The sequence below is a fragment of the Rhinoderma darwinii genome, chromosome 1, assembly GCF_050947455.1.
Source record: "Rhinoderma darwinii isolate aRhiDar2 chromosome 1, aRhiDar2.hap1, whole genome shotgun sequence".
NCBI lineage: Eukaryota > Metazoa > Chordata > Amphibia > Anura > Rhinodermatidae > Rhinoderma > Rhinoderma darwinii.
Window position 1 is genome coordinate 363,163,812 of NC_134687.1, and position 21,841 is coordinate 363,185,652.

General features: G+C 42.0%; 1 protein-coding gene across 2 annotated transcripts in view; it reads left to right on the forward strand.

Moving 5' to 3' along the window:
- Positions 1-5,178: 5,178 nt before the first annotated feature.
- Positions 5,179-21,841, forward strand: part of BRD10 (bromodomain containing 10) — an 88,822-nt gene continuing 72,159 nt past the window's right edge. For both annotated transcript variants that reach the window (XM_075827329.1, XM_075827337.1), the window contains exon 1: positions 5,179-5,743. In XM_075827329.1, the coding sequence (XP_075683444.1) occupies positions 5,340-5,743 (404 nt within the window). In that variant the 5' untranslated portion in view covers positions 5,179-5,339. The remainder of the gene's footprint in view (positions 5,744-21,841) is intronic.

Sequence of the window (21,841 nt, forward strand, 5' to 3'; positions counted from 1 at the left end):
CCAGCGATCATTGGATCCGCGGGTACAATATGCTGCAATACTAATATATTGCAGTGTATTGTTATTTTTACAGACTCCTGTAACAGCGCGATTGCTGTTCCTGTCTGTTAGTCCCGGGTGTCAGCTGTAATACACAGCCGACACCCGCAGCGTATGGAGCGGGCTCAGCACGTGAGCCCGCTCCATACATCACCCCCGCAACATGACGTGCTATTAAGTCATAGTGCTCAAAGGGGTTAATGCACAGCGGATGATGGGAATATTGCAATTCTCCACTGATATGCCATTTTAGTGCCCAGTTTGTGCCCCTGAAGACAAATACCTCATAAAGCGTTAAGTAGGTTCTCCCGGGTATGGCGATGCCATATATGTAGGCACAAACTGTTGTTTGGGCACGCTGCAGGGCTCAGAAGGGAGGGACACCATTGTGCTTTTGGAGCGCAGATTTTGCTTGGTAGTTTTTCTGTTTTGGGTTTCGCTGGTATTTCAGTTTATAATGTGGGGACATATGTAATCTGTGCGGAGAACATCAGGGCATAATAAGAGGGTATAAAAATGCGGTAAATAAATAATAATTCATAGATATGTGGCCGGTGTCGCACTGATAAATGGTGTCGGATCTTATCCACTTTTAGAAAACACTGCACATTTTGCATCGCCATACTCCTGGGAGCCAGAACGTCTTTATTTTTTCACCACCGGAGCTGCGTTAGGGCTTATTTGTTGCGGGACAATCTGTACTTTTCATTGGTTCCATTTTGGGGTACATGCGATTTTTTTGATCACTTTTTATTACATTTTTTTGCAAGCCGGGTGACCAAAAACAAGCAATTCTGACAATGTTTTTTAGTTTATTTTTTGCGGCGTTCACCGTGCACTATAAATGACCATTATATTTTATTCTGCGGGTCAGTACGATTACGGCGATACCATATGTATATAGGGTTTTTTTATGTTTTGCAGCGTTTGTGCAATAAAATCACTTTTTTATAAAATAATTTATTTTCTGTGTCACCATATTCTGAGAGCCGTAACTTTTTTATTTTTCAGTCAAAAAGCTGTGTAAGGGCTTGGTTTTTGCGGGACGGGTTGTAGTTTTTATCGGTATTATTTTCAGGTACATGCGACTTTTTGATCACTTTTTATTCTCTATTTTGGGAGGGGTGGTGACCAAAAAATAGCGATTCTGGTGTAGTTTTTTATTGATTTTTTTTGGGGTGTTCATCGTGCGGGAAAAATAACATTATAGTTGGGGTCGTTACGAACGTGGTGATACCAGATATGTGTACTTTTTTTAACGTGTTCATTTTTTTCCTATAATGAAAGACTTATTATAGGAAAAAAATGCAGTGTTTGTTTATATAACTTATAACTTTTCTTTTTACACTTTTTTTAAAACATTTTTATTATCTTTTTTTTACTTTTTTCACTTGTCCTACTAGGGGACACTTAGACTTGCAGCTTTGATCGCTGCTAGAGTACATTACACTACACACATAGTGTAATGTACTCTAACTGTCATTGTGACGTGACAGTCACACTGACAGTGTAGCGTCCATGGCCGCGGGCCGTCGGGTTCACTCACCTCCCGACGCCCGCAGCCATGGATCTGTGAGCGCTGGTCCCCGTCTCCCTCCTAGGAGACGCCAGCGCTCACTTCCGCTCCGTTCGGCTGTGTCCCGTAGGGTGCGCGCGCACGCTCGGCCTTAAAGGGCCAGTGCGCGCAATAAGGAAATCGTCATCATCATCAACTGCCACGATTTCCTGGTCTATCAGAAGGCCCCTGGCCTTCTAATCCTTGCCTGAGCATTGTTAGTTTTCCCAGTCTGTCTTGCAAATTGTCCCTTAGTGTTTCCCGTTCCTGTTGTTACCCGTGCCTTGTTCCCCGCTCCTGTTTCCGTGCTTTGCCTTAGTATCAAGTCGTGCCACGTCCTGTGTCATCTGCCACATCCAGAGGAATCTGCCACGTCCAGAGGAATCTGCCACGTCCTGTGTCATCTGCCACGTCCAGAGGAATCTGCCACATCCTGTGTCATCTGCCACGTCCAGAGGAATCTGCCACGTCCGGTGTCATCTGCCACGCCCGGAGGAATCCGCCACGTCTGGCGCAACTTGCGGCTCCTGTGTCATCCGCCACGTTTGGCGCCATCCGCTGCACCCATCTCATCTGTGCCAGAGCTGCGGCCACCATCTGGACTATTCAGGTACCCTTGTGCGGGACATTGTATTTCTGGGGTTTCCTGCGGTTTGTTCAGCTGCCTTCCCGCTACGGCGGTATGGCCTAGTGGGTCCACTAACCCGCTTCGTGACAGACATGAAGCTTCGGAGGACCGGCCGGAGGCTGCTCCTCCGAGTCTTCCGTACATGGCAACCCGGAGGTCATTGTCTGACCTCCGATTGCCGTGACAAGCATCGGTAGCCCCCACGATCACTTCGTGGGGGCTGCCGATGTGCTTCAAACCACTTAAATGCGGCGACAGCAATCCGTCGCCGCATTTATGGGGTTAATTGCCGAAATCAGCGGCGATGGTCCGCTGACCGGCAAGGCTGGAGTGTCAGCTGTCGGGGACAGCTGACTTCCCGGTTCCTGGACACTGTCCGTTAGGACAGTGTGCGCCGGGAACTACTCCACAATAGTACGTCTGGATGCGGGAACTAACCCCTCTGCAGGACGTACTATTGCGGAGCAGCGCGCGAAGAGGTTAAAAACCAGACATTTGCAGCTAGAATAGTCATTTAGCACATTAACAATGTATAGAGTGTATTTCTGATTCATTGAATGTTATCTTCATTGAAAAAAATTGTGCTTCTCTTTCAAAAATAATGAAATTTCTAAGTGACCCTAGACTTTTGAACGGTAGTATATATATATATATATATATACATATATATACATATATATATATATATATATATACAGCACCAGAATAAAGCTCAGTACATACATACAGCAGAACTAAGCTCAGTACATAAATACAGCACCAGAACAAAGCTCAGTAGATAAATACAGAACAACCAAGCTCAGTGCATATATACAGCGCCAGAACCAAGCTCATAGCATAAATTCAGCACCAGAATCAAGCTCAGTACATAAAAAGAATTTGGAGATGCAATGTGTAATGTCAATGACAGCATTGTAAACTACGTGTTACTGAGAGAACTAGCAATTATTATGTACAGGGTTGACTCCGGGTTCATGTGGGCCCTTGGGCGACAGAGTCTTAGTGGGCCCTTCTGCAGTGTGTTACACGCGGCAGTAAAACTGTGTGTATTGTAGATATTTACGAAGATTTCAACTGATTTACGTGCTGAAAATATTCAGCAGCATGTGGATAAGATTTGTTAAAGGGTAACTAAACTTTCAGAAAACTTCTGACATGTTATAGTGACATGTCAGAAGTTTTCATCGGTGGGGGTCTGAGCCCTGAGACCCCACCGATTGCTAAAACGAAGTGGCAGAAGAACTCGGATGCGCACTGAGCCGCTTAGTTTCTGATGGACTTTTCTCGGAAAGCCGATATAACGGTGTACGGACTCAATAGAAAGTCTGGTGCATTATTGTTCTGGTGCATTTTATGTACTGAGCTTGGTTATGTTGCTTTATATATGTACCGAGCTTGGTTCTGGTGCTCTATTTATGTACTGTACTTGGTTCTAGGACTGTAGTTATGTAGTGAGCTTGCTGCTGTAGTTATGTACTGTGCATTGTTCTGGTGCTGTATATATGGACTGAGCTTTGTTCTGGTGCTGTATTTATTTACTGAGCTTTGTTCTGGTGTTGTATATATGTAATGAGCTTTGTTCTGGAGCTGTATTTATGTACTAAGCTTGGTTCTGGTGCTGTATATATGTGTTGCGCTTGGCTGTGGTGCTGTACATATGGACTGAGATTTGTTCTGGTGCTGTATATATGTACTGATGCTTGGTTCTTTATATGTATTAAGCTTCGTTCTGGTGCTGTATATATGTACTGAGCTTTGTTCTGGTGTTGTATTTATGAACTGAGCTTGGTGCTGTATATAGGTACTGAGCTTTGTTCTGGTGTTGTATATATGTAATGAGCTTTGCTCTAGAGCTGTATTTATGTACTGAGCTTTGTTCTGGTGCTGTATATATGTATTGAGTCTGGCTGTGGTGCTGTACATATGGAATGAGATTTGTTCTGGTGCTGTATATATGTACTGAGCTTGGTTCTGTATATGTACTGAACTTTGTTCTGGTGCTGTATATATGTACTGAGCTTTGTTCTGGTGCTATATATATATGTATGAGCTTGGTTCTTGTGCTGTATTTATGTACTGAGCTTGATTCTGGTACTGAATTTATGGATGAGCTTTGTTCTGGTAATGAATTTATGTACTGAGCAGAATTAGGGCTCGTCCACGCGTAACGGAATTGCCGCGTTTTTTTCAGGCTGGGAAAAAACGCAGCAGAATACGGTAGCAGCATAGTGGATGACATTTAACAAATCTCATCCACATGCTGCGTAAAATTTCCGAGCCGAAATTTACCTGCGGTGCATATTTTTCAGACTGCAGCATGTCAATTTCTGCTACGGAAAGTGTGCAGAATTGCTGTGTTTTTCATAGGAGATGTCTCCATCTGCTAACATTGAGAAAAACGCAGCAATTTCCGCACCATTTACTGATGTAAAAACAGCAGGATATGGTGCGTTTTTGCCACAGCGGAAAGTCTTTGACTTTCAACGGAATTGCTGCAGAAATTGTCTGCAGCAATTCCGTTGTGTGTGGACAAGCCCTAATACTTTTACAGTCAAGTGGATGAGATTTAACAAATCATACATATTTTTCCCGCATAAATCAGGTGAAATCTTCGGCAATATCTACACTACACAGTTTTACTGCCGCGTGTAACACGCTGCAAAAGGGCCCAATGAGACTGTTGCCCAAGGGCCCACATAAACCTGGAGTCAACCCTGTACATAATAATTGCTAGTTCTCTCAGTAACACGTAGTTTACAATGCTATTATTGACATTACACATTGAATCTCCAAATTGTCCTACCAATGCAAATAGTTGCACGCCGTCACCCCACGGCTGTATTTGCAGCTAATCAGCACTCTCCTCTCATCAAGGTTTAGGTGCAAGCTGTACCAGAGCCTGTGATTGGTTGTAGGCACACATATTCCCAGCAAGCTCCGATTTTGTGGTGGGCGGGGTAGAGGCAGCAGGGAAGTGTTACTGGTTACCTCAGTGCTTCCGGTACACCGCAATCCACAGTAACTGGTGGTGCTTAGCTGCGCTGTACCGGCTCCCGCGTTGAAGACGGGAGGTATGAATGGGTGCGGGGCGCAGCCGGACGTGTCAAGAACTCCGATATGGCGGAGGTGTCGAGTGGTGTCACTGTGTCACCGTTAAAGGATGATGGAGGGGCGTCTTCAGAGTCAGTAGAGCAGGTGACAGCTGCAGGTGAAGGGGAGTCTGAGGGGTCTCCTGGTGAAGATGTATCCGCGGTTATCCTTGAGCCTTGTACCACAGGTGGGGATGGGATAGCAAAGATGCCACTAACACCTGGTGACAAATGTGCTGCGCCAACCATGTCGTTCCTGAGAATTGAGGAGAAGTTTTCCTCGGGCCAGTATCGCGCAATTGAGGACTTTGTGTCAGACTTCAGGACTATGTTAGAGGGATACTACCAGCTACATGGCGCTGACCACTGGCTGTCCAAGCAAGCCCAAAAACTGGAGCTGATGCTGGAGCAGAAGCTGTCACTGCTGTCCCGGTGAGTACAGGGCTGCCCCTTGGTCTATCCACGGTGTTTAGTATGTGATCTGAGCGCAGTTCTTGGTGCTGCCCTCCCCCAGTCTCCTTACCTTAGCATTTATTCTCATGTGAAGCATTAAACTGCCATTTCCCCTTTGAAATATGAACATTTAAAAAAAACAAGAAACTGTATTCAATTTTTCTTAAATTTTCTAATTTCGGGAAATATGGGTGGTAACTAGAATAAGCACCTTTACGATATATTCACATGTGGTGTACTTGTTGCAAACATTTTTGTGATTGTTCTTTTCATATAAATGGTTTGCAGAAATCCATTCACATGCTGCAGCAATAACCCCATTCACATGTATAGAACTGATTTTGTGCAAAACTTCCCATACAGCTTCTTCATGACTTGTTAGGCTATGTTCACATCTGCGTGGGGTCTTTCTGTTGTTCTGCTCCATGGTAGCACAAACCCCACTAAGGCCTCATTCACACGACAGGGTCCGAGTGTTGCCGTTTTTACCAGCCGATTTGGACCCGATTTGCATCCGTTTTTTTCCCTGTCCGTTTTAAAATCGGATGAATTTCATTTAAATTTGTTGCCACACACAGCCCCCTGTGGGGGATGCCACCCAGCCCCCTGTGGGGGATGCCACCCAGCCCCCCCCCCTCCAGGAGAAGTCACTGACTTCAATGTCCATATATGGCAGTGTAGTCACTGACTTCTCCTGGAGAGGAATTCCCTGCCACAGGTCGGGAATTCCGCTTCAGAAGTGAGTGACGTCGCTGTGTCCATATATGGACAGTGTAGTCACTTACTTCTCCTGTAGCGGCATCCCCGGCCATAGAGTCGGGGATTCTGCTGCAGAAGTGAGTGACTTCGCTGTGTCCATATTTGGACAGTGTAGTCACTCACTTTTCCTGTAGCGGAATCCCCAATCCCCAGCCGGGGATTGGGGATTCCGACTCCTACAGGGAGCAATAAAAGATCCTCCTCCTCCTCCTCACATGCACTCTGCGCTGTGAGGAGGAGGAGAAAGAGTTCGCGAGCGACGGTAGACCCGGCCATCACTGGGGACACATTCCGGTGATGGCCGGGTATTACCCGGCCCCATAGACTTCTATGGGAGCCAGGCACCCGGCTGAAAATAGGGCATGTCCCATTTTTTGACGGCCGGTTTTCCCGGCTGTCAAAAAATCGGTCTTGTGAATAGCCCCATTAGGGGTCTATTATTCCTAATGCAGCCGGGTGCCGGCCGATTTATGAACGGCCGGCACCCGGCTGGGAAACCCTGTCGTGTGAATCCCGCCTAAAACTTATCAATTGAAATAAAAGACAAGTTTCTTTGGATAAAAATGGCCACGGTGTTTATTAAGGGTAAAATAAGATTAAATAATAGAGAATAACCATAAATAATAAAATATAAATATTTAGACCAATAAGAACCAAGTCCGGCCAGCTGGGTGACAAACCCATCTAACAAACATCGTGACGGAAAGGAATTCAAGACATTAGGGAGGGTGGGCAACGGTCCAAATGTTCAAAACTGGTTGCTTGACCACGCCATTTTCCCGCCTTTGGGATTTTGAGTGACCAATCAACTGACCTTGTACAGAAGACTTCCTAGCGATAGAAACTACCAGAACTTGCTCATGCACTGCATAGCTGACCTGGGACCAACATAAAAACTGCCCGGAGACAGAAACATCTGGAACCGGCTCGTGCCACCAGCACAGCTTACCCGGGGGACGCCAAGATGGTAAGTACCATTCTAATATAAAAATAATAATGGAAAAAAGGGGGAAAGAAAAACCTACCAACCAACATACAATTTTTATTAAAACCTTATGGGGTCAGTGCGACTGTGCCCCTGACATGGTAGCACAAACCCCACTAAAACTTATCAACTGAAATAAAACAGACAAAAGTTTCTTTGGATAAAAATGGCCATGGTGTTTATTAAGGGTAACCTAAGATAAAATAATTAAAAGAGAATAACCATAAATAATAAAATATAAATATTTAGACCAATAAAAACAAAGTCCGCCCAGCATTAGCTGGGTGACAAACCCCACAAGCCATGACATTATAAAGACATGCCCCCCCCCCCCCAAAACACTGCAGCCATTCTTCAATTAAATTCTGCAAACCCAAATTGAAAATCTCGATACCCACATCAGAAAGATGTATTAAATCATTCATGAATAGACCTTCTGTGAGGTCTTCAGGGTCACGGTGTCTATAAGAAAGACCACCGAGGACTGAAATGTATTTAGACATAGCTCTTTTGATACTTTTACGGATTCGATTCAAGAACTTATGATTTCCAGAGGACCATAGCAGTCTTGGAATAATCTCTGAAAAGGAAATAGTAGTGTGAGGTTAAAAAAACGTTTTATCAAGGCTATATCCCTTCTCATTTCCCAAAGTAGGTCCAAAGTTTTTGCTTTACCTAAGTCATTACCTCCAGCATGGATGATGATTAAATTTGGATCCGGCCAATAAGAGCGAAGTGATTTTACTAAAGAAAAAACATTTTTCCATTGCAAACCCCTTACGCCATGTCAAAAAAACTAGAGGATCCATGAACAAGTTTTCTGTAGAAGACCTTCTCGCAACTCTCTAATGTGCCCAAAATATAAGAGTGGCCAAGGATCCAAACAACCAAACGCTTACCTGTGAATATATAATTAAACTGCTAACAAATCTGGCCTAATATAGACTTTAAATCTTAGACTCCCACCTACCAATTCTTTTAACCCCTTCCCAACATCCGCTGTATATATATGGCGCATGCCGGTTGGGGGGAATATGGAGCGGGCTCACGGGCTGAGCGCGTTCCCGCTTGTTTAACTCGTTAAATGCCGCTTTCAATACCGATCGCGGCATTTAAATGACTAAAAACATGACTGTAACGTCCCAACGGTCTCCCGCGGCAAGATCGGGGTGTGCCGTTGGTTGGCATGACAGCCTGGGGGCTTGACTAAGTCCCCCAGGTCTGCCATCTTTGTACTCAGGGCTTCATAGGAGACCGTCAGAATCATGATATACTGCAATACATTAGGATTGCAGTATATCGTGCAAGCGAGCTAATAATCGCTGGTTTAACCCCTTAATGACCAGCCTATTTTAAACCTTAATGACCAAGCCATTTTTTACGTTTTTCCATTGTCGCATTCCAAGAGCTATAACCTTTTTATTTTTGCGTCGACATAGCTGTATAAGGTCTTGTTTTTTGCGGGACAAGTTGTATTTTTTAATAGCACCATTTTGGGGGACATATTATTTATTAATTAACTTTTATTAACTTTTTTTTTTGGGGGGGAATAGAAAAAACCTGAAATTTCGCCACTCTTTTTCGGGTCTTAAATCTACGCCGTTTACCGTGTGATATAAATAACACTAACTTTATTCAGCGGGTTGTTACGATTGCAACGATACCAAATTTGTATAGTTTTTGTATGTTTTACTACTTTTACACAGTAAAAACGCTTTTTTTTCAAAATTATTTGTTTTTGTGTCTCCATATTTGAAGAGCCGTAACGTTTTTATTGTTCCGCCGATGCAGTTGTATGGGGGCTTGTTTTTTGCGGGATGACTTGTAGTTTTTATTGGTACCATTTTGGAGTAGATGCGACTTTTTGATCACTTTTTATCACATTTTTTTAAGTCAGGATTCACAGAAAACAGCAATTTTTCCATAGTTTTTTATTACATTTTTTTACGGCGTTCACCGTGCGGGTTAAATAATGTAATAGATTTATAGTCGGGGTCGTTACGGACGCGGCGATACCAAATATGTGTAACTTTTTTACTTTATTTTGTTTTTTTTATAGTAAAGCACTTTGTAAGGGGAAAAGCTGGGTTTTTCATTTTTTTTTTTTTTTCCACTTTTTTTTTTAATTAACTTTATTAAACTTTTTTTTTACTTTTTTACTAGTCCCATTAGGGGACTATAATATGCGATTCTCCGATCGCTATTGTAATACACTGCAATACTTTTGTATTGCAGTGTATTACTGCCTGTCCGTTTAACACGGACAGGCATCTGCTAGGTCATGCCTCCTGTATGACCTAGCAGGCATTCACTCCAGGCAGACCTGGGGGCCTTTATTAGGCCCCCGGCTGCCATTAGAGACACAGACACTCGGCGATCATATCGCCGGGTGTCGGTGGGAGAGAGAGGGAGCTCCCTCCCTCTCTCCAAAACCACTCAGATGCTGTGCTCGCTATTGAGCACCGCATCGGAGGGGTTAAACGGGTGAGATCGATACTAATATCGATCTCACACGGCAGAGCAGGGACGCCCTCAGCTGCCAGAGGCAGCTGAGAGCAGGGAGATTTGACGCTCCCTGCTCTGTTCACTTTATCCTGATGCAGTGCCGTAAAAAGGCATATGCATCAGAATAAAGCCCGTTAGGCGTATTGGCGGTCAATAAAAAAAACATTTTCCCTCAAGCACAATGTAAAAAAAAACAAAAAGCTAACATAACTGGCATCGACGCGTCCGTAAAAGTCTGAACTATTACAATATGTAATTATTTAGTCCGCACGGTGAACGCGATAAAAAATTAACATCAGAATTGCTGTTTTGTTCCTTTCATCTCCCGCAAAAAGTGATCAAAAAGTCTCACGTACCCAAAAATAGTACCCATATAAACTACAGCTCGCCCTGCAAAAAATAAGCCCTCACATGGCTAAATCGACAGAAAAATAAAGTTATGGCTCTCAGAATGTGGCGACAACTCAAATTTTATTTTTAACAATCAGTTTTTTTCCTTGTAAAAGTAGTAAAACATAAAGAAAACAATATAAATTTGGTATCACTGTAATCGTATTGACCCGCAGAATAAAGTTAACATGCCGTTTTTACCGTACGGTGAACTCCGTAAAAACAAAACCACCCAAAATGTTGAGGTATCGCTGTTTTTTTTCCTATTCCACTCCACATATACAGTGAAGGAAATAAGTATTTGATCCCTTGCTGGTTTTGTAAGTTTGCCCACTGTCAAAGACATGAACAGTCTAGAATTTTTAGGCTAGGCTAATTTTACCAGTGAGAGATTATATTAAAAAAAAAAAACTGAAAATAACATTGTCAAAATTATATATATTTATTTGCATTGTGCACAGAGAAATAAGTATTTGATCCCTTTGGCATACAAGACTTAATACTTGGTGGCAAAACCCTTGTTGGCAAGCACAGCAGTCAGACATTTTTGTAGTTGATGATGAGGTTTGCACACATGTTAGATAGAATTTTGGCCCACTCCTCTTTGCAGATCATCTGTAAATCATTAACATTTCGAGGCTGTCGCTTGGCAACTCGGATCTTCAGCTCCCTCCATAAGTTTTCTATGGGATTAAGGTCTGGAGACTGGCTAGGCCACTCCATGACCTTAATGTGCTTCTTATTGAGCCACTCCTTGTTGCCTTGGCTGTATGTTTCGGGTCATTGTCGTGCTGGAAGACCCAGCCACGAGCCATTTTTAATGTCCTGGTGGAGGGAAGGAGGTTGTCACTCAGGATTTGCCGGTACATGGCTCCATCCATTCTCCCATTGATGCGGTGAAGTAGTCCTGTGCCCTTAGCAGAGAAACACCCCCAAAACATAATGTTTCCACCTCCATGCTTGACAGTGGGGACGGTGTTCTTTGGGTCATAGGCAGCATTTCTCTTCCTCCAAACACGGCGAGTTGAGTTAATGCCAAAGAGCTCAATTTTAGTCTCATCTGACCACAGCACCTTCTCCCAATCACTCTCAGAATCATCCAGATGTTCATTTTCAAACTTCCAGCCTTGTGCAGGTCTATGATCTTGTCCCTGACATCCTTAGAAAGCTCTTTGGTCTTGCCCATGTTGTAGAGGTTAGAGTCAGACTGATTAATTGAGTCTGTGGACAGGAGTCTTTTATACAGGTGACCATGTAAGACAGCTGTCTTTAATGCAGGCACCAAGTTGATTTGGAGCGTGTAACTGGTCTGGAGGAGGCTGAACTCTTAATGGTTGGTAGGGGATCAAATACTTATTTCTCTGTGCACAATTCAAATAAATATAATTTTGACAATGTGATTTTCTGTTTTTTTTAAATATAATCTATCTCTCACTGGTAAAATTAACCTAGCCTAAAAATTCTAGACTGTTCATGTATTTGACAGTGGGCAAACTTACAAAATCAGCAAGGGATCAAATACTTATTTCCTTCACAGTATATATATTTTTCCCGTTTCCCACTACATTTTATGGTACAAAATGGTGAAAATCTACAGCTCGTTCTGCAAAAAACAAGCCCTCGTTGGGCAATATTGATGGAAAAGTAAGGGTATGTGCGCACACACACTAATTACGTTTGTAATTGACGGACGTATTTCAGCCACAAGTACCGGACCGAACACAGTGCAGGGAGCCGGGCTCCTAGCATCATACTTATGTACGATGCTAGGAGTTCCTGCCTCGCTGCAGGACAACTGTCCCGTACTGTAATCATGTTTTCAGTAGCTACATCGACTTACCTGCAAACGCTGATGCTGCTGCAGAATCAAATGTAGCCTCTGGTGCCGATGTGTCCTCGCTCGTCTGACACGATGCAGGACCTGTGAGTGACGTCACAGCGTGATCTGCCAGAAGCTGGGCGTTCTGAAGAGAAGTGGATGATACTTCTCGTCAGAACGCCCAGCTAGTAAAAGAAGTAAAAACGCCCCGATGTACGCACATAATACACGCCCAGTTGTACTTTTACTTTTCAACACGCCCAGTTGTACTTTAGCAAGCCTCATTTGCATAAATACAAAAATGGTCATAACTTGGCCAAAAATGCTCCGTTTTTTTAAAAATAAAAACGTTACTGTAATCTACATTGCAGCGCCGATCTGCTGCAATAGCAGATAGGGGTTGCAAAATCTGGTGACAGAGCCTCTTTAAGGACACGGCCAATTTTGACCTTGAGGACAGAGCAATTTTTTTTACATTTCCCTCTTTGCATCCCGATGCTCATAACGCTTTTATTTTTTGTACGACGTAGTTGTATGAGACTTTGTTTTTTGCGGGACGAGTTGTACTTTATGTACGTACCATTTTTTTTGCTACAAATACATTATCGTTTAATTTCTATAAATTTTTAATTAGATTAAAATGCAGAAAAAAAAAGCAGTTGCGCAGCAGTTTTAATTTTTTATTTTTTTTTTTTACACCATACACCGATCATCATAAATGTTATACATTTGTTGTACAGGTTGTTACGGTCGTGGCGATACCAAATATGTCTATATTATTTCATGTTTTGGGACTTATATTTTAAAAAGTTTATTATAAAAAATGTGTTCTGTGTATTTTATTTACTTTTTATTTATTTATTTACCATTATTTATTTTTTTTACATTCATTTAACTTTTTTTTTTTTTTAATCCCATAAAGGGATTTAACATTTTGATTTTGTAACTGCAATGTACTGGCATAGATCTATATGCCAGTACATTAGCCTGTTACTGATCGTACACAGGCAGTTGTTAGGGCATACCTCAGTATGCCCTAACAGGAAATATGTTCAGACAGCCCTGGGGTCCTTCACTGGACCCTGGGCTGTCTGGCCATACGAGTTGTGGGCTTTGATCGCGTCAGTTATTTTCTGTGATGCAATCAAAGTGCAGTCCCCCCTCTTTGAACGCCGCGATCAGCTGTCATCGCGGCGTTCAAAGGGTTAACAGCGGAGTGAAGATGTTTCTCGTCTCTCCGCTGTCAGAGCGGGGCCGTGGCTGTGTATTACAGCCGTTGCCCCGCTCTCGATCGCACACGCAGAGACTGCTGTCACACAGGACGAGTATGCTCGTCCTAATGCGCGAAGTGCTCGCCGCTCAGGACGAGCATACTCGTCCTGTGTCGGCAACCAGTTAAAACAAACTAAAGGTAACACATTGTATAATTTTAACAACAATTCTAAGGAAATAGGCCGCCTTCTTTCAACAACCGGAGATGACATATGATAGCCTTTCAAAAGCTGCTTAACTGGGAAGAGCGAAGAAATAGCTGGACGACTGTTTAATTTGAGAGAACGAAATGCCTGCAAGAGACTTAGAAATGGAGGCAAATGACAGCCTCCTATTAACCGCTTCCCGATCGCCCACAGTAAATTCATGTCTGCACTTGCTGGGCTCTGTGCAGCACCAACGTGAATTCACGGTGGGTGTTAAAAGCGCGATCTGGGTGTCTCAGAGTAGCGCTGACAACCAGATCGTGCTGTCAACCCCTGCCTCTGGTCCTGGAGACATTATCGCGACCTGATTGGTTCAGGTCCCGATCGTGTGATGGCAGGGAAAGTTTGTTGTAGCAACGAACTGGAAAGTTTGTTACTATAACAAATGGGAAAGTTTGTTGCTATAACAAATTTTTCCGGGGACCGATTACGGGTGCTGGAGTCGGTTGCTTGGCAAAACCGGAGGCCATACAACAGCCTCCGAGTCTGCCATGCACGGCATCTTATGAGTACCAGCCAGAGGCCGGTCCTCTTAGGCTTCCTGTCAGTGTGACTCTCAGCGTCACACTGACCGTTTATAATACGTTACACTACCTAGGTAGTGTAATGTATTATAGCAGCAATCAGTGCTGCAGGTCTTCAAGTAAAAAAAAAAAAAAAATGTTTTATAAAAATGTAAAAACAAGTTATAAGTTACAAAAACAGAAAAGTATTATAGGAAAAAAATGAAAATGTTAAAAAAAAAAAAGTAGTACACATATTTGGTATCACCGCGTTCGTAACGACCCAAACTATAAAACTATAATATTATTTTTCCCGCACGGTGAACACCGCAAAAAAAAAAATAATTAACAACAATGCCAGCATCGCTATTTTTTTTTTTTGTCATCACCCCTCCCAAAATATTGAATAAAAAGTGATAAAAAATTTGCATGTACCTCAAAATAGTACCAATAAAAACTACAACCCGTCCCGCAAAAAAACAAGCCCCTACACAGCTTATTTGACTGAAAAATAAGTTATGGCTCTCAGAATATGGTGACACAAAAAATAAATAATTTTATCGAAGTGATTTTATTGTGCAAACGTCACAAAACATTAAAAAACGATATACATATGGTACCGCCATAATCGTATTGCCCTGCAGAATAAAGTAAAATGTCATTTATAGCGCACAGTGAACACTAAAAAAAATAAAAATTGTCAATTTGTTTTTTTTGTCACACTGCTTGCCAAAAAAAATCTAATAATTAATCAAAAAAATCACATGTACCCTAAAATTGTACCAATGAAAACTACAGATTGTTCCACAACAAATAAGCCATCACACAGCCCTGGTGGAAAAAAAATAAAGTTCTGGCTCTCAGAATATAGCGACAGAAATTGTGCAGTGTCCAAAAGCAGATAAGATCGGGCGCCATTTATCAGTGTGACACAGGCCACATATCTATGAATTATTTATTTACCGCATGATTATACCCTCTTATTATACCCTGATGTACTTTGCCCAGCTTACGTATACCCCCACCTCATAGACTGAAATACCAGTGTCGCTGCAGAATTTACTTTATCAGTTAACTTTGGACATTATCTACATTTGTCTGAGTTCCAAATTAGTGAATGCTCTCTCACTGGTGGATCTGAGAGGCCGGCCGGAGAGAGAGAGAGAGACCATGACACGCAGCGTCAGTGTTCAAACATTCTCTGCCCTAGGTAGCGGATCCATCTTTATAGGAAAATGAGTAGGTGGTACCCTCAACTTGCACATAAACATTATACATTTGGTATCATACAGACTCCCCATCTCCTCTTTAGTATATATCTTTAGCCATAAAAAATACAATGTCATCACGTTTTCTCACGTTGCCTTTGTAACAGCTGAAAGCAAAGCCATAAACAAAACGACTTGGAATATAATAGCCATCCCCCTTGTAGGCTGTTTCAGCAGATCTGTGAGCAGAAGTGACAACTGTCCATAGCAGTACATATTAAGCACTTTTGGGTTCACACATATAATGATGATAAAATATTTTTGACACCAGCAAAACCCCAAACAACTATTACCAAGCAAAATCTACACTCCAAAAGCCAAATGGCGCTCCCTCCCTTCTGAGCCCCACAGCGTGCCCAAACACCAGCTTATGTCCACATATGACATTTTATATTCGGGAGAACCCGTTCTACATTGTATGAGGTATTTGTCTTCTGTGGCACAAACTGGGCACAACATATTGTGCATAAAAATGGCATATCAGTGGAAAATGTTCACTTTGCACCATCCGCTGCGCATTAACGCCTTCGTGCACCACGACTTAATAGCATGTCGTGGTGTGGGGGGTTATATATGGAGCGGGCTAATGCGCTGCACCCACTCCATATTCTGCAGGTGTCAGCCGTGTATTGCAGCTGACACCCGAGACTATCGGACAGGAACAGCGATCGTGCTGTTACAGGAGCCTGTAAAAGTGACATACTGCAATACATTAGTATTGCACCAGCGATCTAGTGATCTAGGATCGCTCGTTCCAGTCCCCTAGGGGGACTAATGAACTGTTTAAAAAAAAACAAAAAAAAACGTATTAGTGAAAAAAAAAAAATATATATATATATATATATATTTAAAGTCCCAGAAATCCCCCTTTCGCATGTTTCCTTTAGGCCTCATTTACACGAACGTATTATACGCGCGTGCTTTGCACGCATGTCGTACGCACCTATATTAGTCAATGGGGCAGTTTAGACGATGCGTGAATTGCGCTCAGCGCGTGTGCGCAGAAAAAAACTCACAACATGTTCTATAATCGTGCGTTTTTCGCGCACTCACGCACCCATTGAAGTCAATGGGTGCGTGAAAACCACGCATGCCGCACGGAAGCACTTCCGTGCGAACTGCGTGATTCGCGCAAGAGCTGTCAAACTCCTGAATGTAAACAGAAAAGCACCACGTGCTTTTCTGTTTACAAACATCCAAACGGAGTGTCAAATTCGAGATGAGCGCACCGAACTTCACCGGGTTCGGCCAAACTCGTTTTGACCGAAACCGGTAAAAAATGTTCGGGTACGCGACGTCAGGAGACAGTCACTGTCCACGGTGCTGAAAGCGTTAAACTGGTTCAGCACCATGGACAGTGACTTCCGCTCCGAAAATCCATGAACCTGTAAAAAAAAAAAGACGTTCTGACTTACCGATAACTCCGGTCCGACCTCCCGGGATGACAATTCAGGCCAAGTGACAGCTGCAGCCAATCACAGGCCAAGCACAGGCTGCAGCCAATCACAGGCTGCAGCGGTCTCATGGACTGCGGCGTCATCCTGGGAGGTGGGGCCGGATGACAAGAGAGGGACGCGTCACCAAGGCAACGGCCGGGAGCCCGGACTGGGGGAAGCAGGAAGTTCTTGGTAAGTATGAAAGTCTTTTTTTATTCACAGGTTGGTGTATATTGTGTTCGGCATTCACTGTCGAGGGTGCTGAAAGAGTTACTGCCGATCAGTTAGCTCTTTCAGCACCTTGGACAGTGACGGGCGTCGACTAGCCTCATCTCTATGATGGCGGCTGCGCGAAAATCACGCAGCCGCGCATCATACACGGATGACACACGGAGCTGCCAAGTGCCTTTTGCGCGTGCAAAACGCAGCGTTTTTTGCGCGCGCAAAACGCACACGCTCGTGTAAATGAGGCCTTAAAGTAATGTAAAAAATAAACTGGTTTCGCTGCATCCGTGAAAGTCCCAACTATTACAATAGACCATTATTTAACTCGCAATGGGAACGCCATAAAAAATAAAGACTTTAAAACGCCAAGATCGCAGATTTTTGGTCACTTTAGCTTTTACAAAAATTTTTATAAAAAGTGATCAAAAAGTTGTATGTAAAAAAAATAAATAAAAAATGGTACCAATAAAAACTACAGCTCGTTCCGCAAAAAATAAGCCCTCACATCACTCAATCGACCAAAAAAAAACACAAAACTGATGCCTCCCAGAATGTAGTGAAACAAAAAGTTTTGTTTTTTTAACAAATCGTTTTTACTTTAAAAGTAGTAAAATCTAAAAAAAAACAAAAAATTAAATTTGTTATCGTATTAAGTCTCAGAAAAAATGTAAGTTGTTTTTACCGCACGGTGAAAGTTGTAAAAACGAGACCCAAAAAACTATGGAGGAATCGCAACTTTTTCCAATATCAGCCTGAAAATTTTATTTTCAGTTTCCCGGTACAATAAATGGTGTCACTAGAAACTACAACTCATCCCGCAAAAAATAAGCCCTCACCCCACTCTACTGACGGAAAAATAAAAAAAGTTATGGCTCTTGGAAAGCAGGGCGGGAAAAACGAAAATGTAAAAGCAAAAAATGGATCAGTCCTAAAAGGGTTAATTAATTTCTACTGAAAAAGCATTTACGACCACGTGGGGTATTGCTGAACTTGGGAGAAATTGCTTTACAAATGTTGGGGTGCAACATTTTTGTGGAAAGAATGTTGATATTCATTTTCACGGCCTAATTCTAATATATTCTGCAAAAGACCTGTGGGGTCTAAATGCTCACTATACCCCTAGATAAATTCCTTAAGGGGTGTAGTTTCCCAAATGGGGTCAGTTTTGGGGTGTTTCCACTGTTTTGGTACCTCAGGGGCTTTGCAAGTGCTTTTTGTTTTTTCAGAAAAAAAGTAGATTTTCACTTTCACAGACAAACTCTAATAAATATAGCAAAAGACCTGTGGGGTCAAGATGCTAACTATACCTCTAGATAAATTCCTTGAGGTGTGTAGTTTCCAAAACCATGTCACTTTTGGGGGATTTCCACTGTTTTGGCCCCACAAGACCTCTTCAAATCTGACTTGGTGCCTAAAAATATATTCTAAAAAAACGGAGGCCCCAAAACCCACTAGGTGCTCCTTTGCTTCTGAGGCCGGTGCTCCAGTCCATTACCACACTAGGGCCACATGTGGGATATTTCTAAAAACTGCAGAATCTGGGCAATAACTATTGAGTTGCGTTTCTCTGGTAAAACCTTCTGTCTTACAGAAGAAAATGTATTACAAATGAATTTCAGCAAAAAAAAATTATAATTTGAATTTCCCCTCTACTTTTGCTTTAATTCCGATGAAACGCCTTAGGCTGGGTTCACACGACCTATTTTCAGACGTAAACGAGGCGTATTATGCCTCGTTTTACGTCCTGAAAATAGGGCTGCAATACGTCGGCAAACATCTGCCCATTCATTTGAATGGGTTTGCCGACGTACTGTGCAGACAACCTGTAATTTACACGTCGTCGTTTGACAGCTGTCAAACGACGACGCGTAAATGGACTGCCTCGTCAAAAGAAGTGCAGGACACTTCTTTCAGACGTAATTTGAGCAGTTCATTGAACTCCATGAAGCACAGCTCAAGATTTACGAGCGTCTCAGACGGCTTGCAAAATGCGAGGAGGAGCATTTACGTGTGAAACGAGGCAGCTGTTAACAGTCTGTCTTTTCACACGTAAATGCCTCTCATCGTGTGAACATACCCTAAAGGGTTAATAAACTTTCTGAATGCTGTTTTGAATACTTTGAGGGGTGCAGTTTTTAAAATGGGGTGATTTATGGGGTCTATCTATTACATAAGGCCGTCAAAGCCACTTCAGAACTGAACTGGTCCTTGAAAAAAAAGCCTTTTGGAATGTTCTTGAAAATGTGAGAAATTGCTGCTAAAGTTCTAAGCCTTGTAACGTCCTAGAAAAATAAAAGGATGTTCAAAAACAGATACAAATATAAAGTCTACATATGGAATATGTGAAATAGTAATACCCCACAAAATAGTTACTATCTGTTTTATAAGCAGATACATTTATAATTAGAAAAATAATTTTAGCAAATTCTTTTTAAATTTTGGTGTTTTTCACAAATAAGCAATTAATTTATTGACCACCTTTTTTACACTAATATAAAGTACAATGGGTCACTAGAAAACAAAAGCCGAATCGCTTGGATAGGCAAAAGCATTCCAGAGTTATTACCACATAAATTGACACATGTCAGATTTGAAAAAATGGGGCTGGTCCTGAAGGGGTTAATCAAGCTACATACAAATGTCAAAACTAGACCTACCTCATTATGAAAGAAATTACAGTTCTCATTAACACAAAAAGTAACCCACTCCTTCCAAGCAGCTGAATAATCAGCCCATGTTCTTGGAGCCAAAGATCTCTGAATGTCAACCCTTTCAGGACCAAGGGTCATCGATGCCTCAATGATCAGCCCCATTTTTTCAAATCTGACGTGTCATTTTATGTGGTAATCACTCTGGAATGATTTTGCCTATCCAAGTGATTCAGAGATTGTTTTCTCGTGACATATGGTACTTTGTTAGTGTATAAATTCATAGCTTATTTGTGGAAAACACCAAAATGTAAAGAAAATTTGCAAAAATTATATTTTTTCTAATTTTAAATGTAATCTACTTGTAAAACAGATAGTAATATCGCACAAAATTGTTGCTAATTAACATCCCCCATATGTCTACTTTTATATTTGCATTGGTTTTTGAACATTATTTTATTTTTCTAGGACGTTACAAGGCTTAGAACTTTAGCAGCAATTTCTCACATTTTCAAGAAAATTTCAAAAGGCTATTTTGTCAAGAACCAGTTCAGTTCTGAAGTGGCTTTGAGGGCCTTATGTAATAGACCCCATAAATCACCCCATTTTAAAAACTGCACACAAAGTATTCAAAACTGCATTCAGAAAGTTTATTAACCCTTTAGGCGTTTCACAGGAATTAAAGCAAAGTAGAGGTGAAACTTACAAATTTTATTTTTATTGCTGAAATTCATTTGTAATACATTTTTTTTCTGTAACATAGAAGGTTTTACCAGAGAAATGCAACTCAATATATATTTCCCAGATTCTGCAGTTTTTAGAAATATCCCACATGTGGCTCTAGTGTGATAATGGACTGAAGCACCGGGGTCTCCTTTTTGTAGAATATATTTTAGGCACCATATCGGGTTTGAAGAGGTCTTGTGGTGCCAAAACAGTGGAATCTCCCCAAAAGTGGTTTTGGAAACTACACACCAAGGAATTTATCTAGGGGTACAGTTAGCATCTTGACCCCACACATCTTTTGCTATATTTATTGGAATATGTCTGTGAAAATGAAAATCTAAAAAATTTTTTCTTAAAAAATAGTAATTTTTACAAGGAATAAAGAATAAAAAAAAAGCACCCCCAAAACTTGTAAAGCTATTTCTCACGATTACGGCAATACCCCATATGTGGTAATAAACTGCTATTTGGACCCACGGCAGAGCTTAGAAGGGAGGGAGCGCCATTTGGCTTTTGGAGCGAAGATTTTGCTTGGTAAGGCTATGTTCACACGGGGTCTTTTGCCGAGTTTATTGACGCGGAAACCGCGTCGCAAAACTCGGCAGAAACGGCCCGAGAACGCCTCCCATTGATTTCAATGGGAGGCGTCGGCGTCTTTTTCCCGCGAGCAGTAAAACTGCCTCGCGGGAAAAAGAAGCGACATGCCCTATCTTCGGGCGCTTCCGCGTCCGACCTCCCATTGACTTCAATGGGAGGCAGGAGAAAGCGTGTTTTATGGCCGCGGGCGAAAAACGGCGCGATAATTGCTATTCACACGGAGTGTTTTGGGGGAGGAATATCTGCCTCAAAATTCCGTTTGGAGCTTTGAGGCAGATATTCCTCCCCCAAAATACTCCGTGTGAACATAGCCTAATAGTTCTGTTTTGGATTTTACTGGTATTTCAGTTTATAATGTGGGGGCATTATGTAAGCTGGGCAGAGTACATCAGGGCATAATAAGGGGGTATAATAATGGAGTAAATAATTCATAGATGTGTGGCCAGTGTCGCTCTGATAAATGGTGTACAATCTTATCTGCTTTTGGACACTCTGCACAATTGGACACTCTCGCTATATTCTGAGAGCCAGAACTTTTTTATTTTTTCTCCACCGGAGCCGTGCGAGGGCTTATTCGTTACTTTACTATCTGTAGTTTTCATTGGTACAATTTTAGGGTACATGTGATTTTTTTTTTTTTTTTTTTTTTTTTTATCACTTTTTATTAGATTTTTTTTTGGCAAGCAGTGACAAAAAAACATACATTATATACGCTATAAATGACATTTTACTTTATTC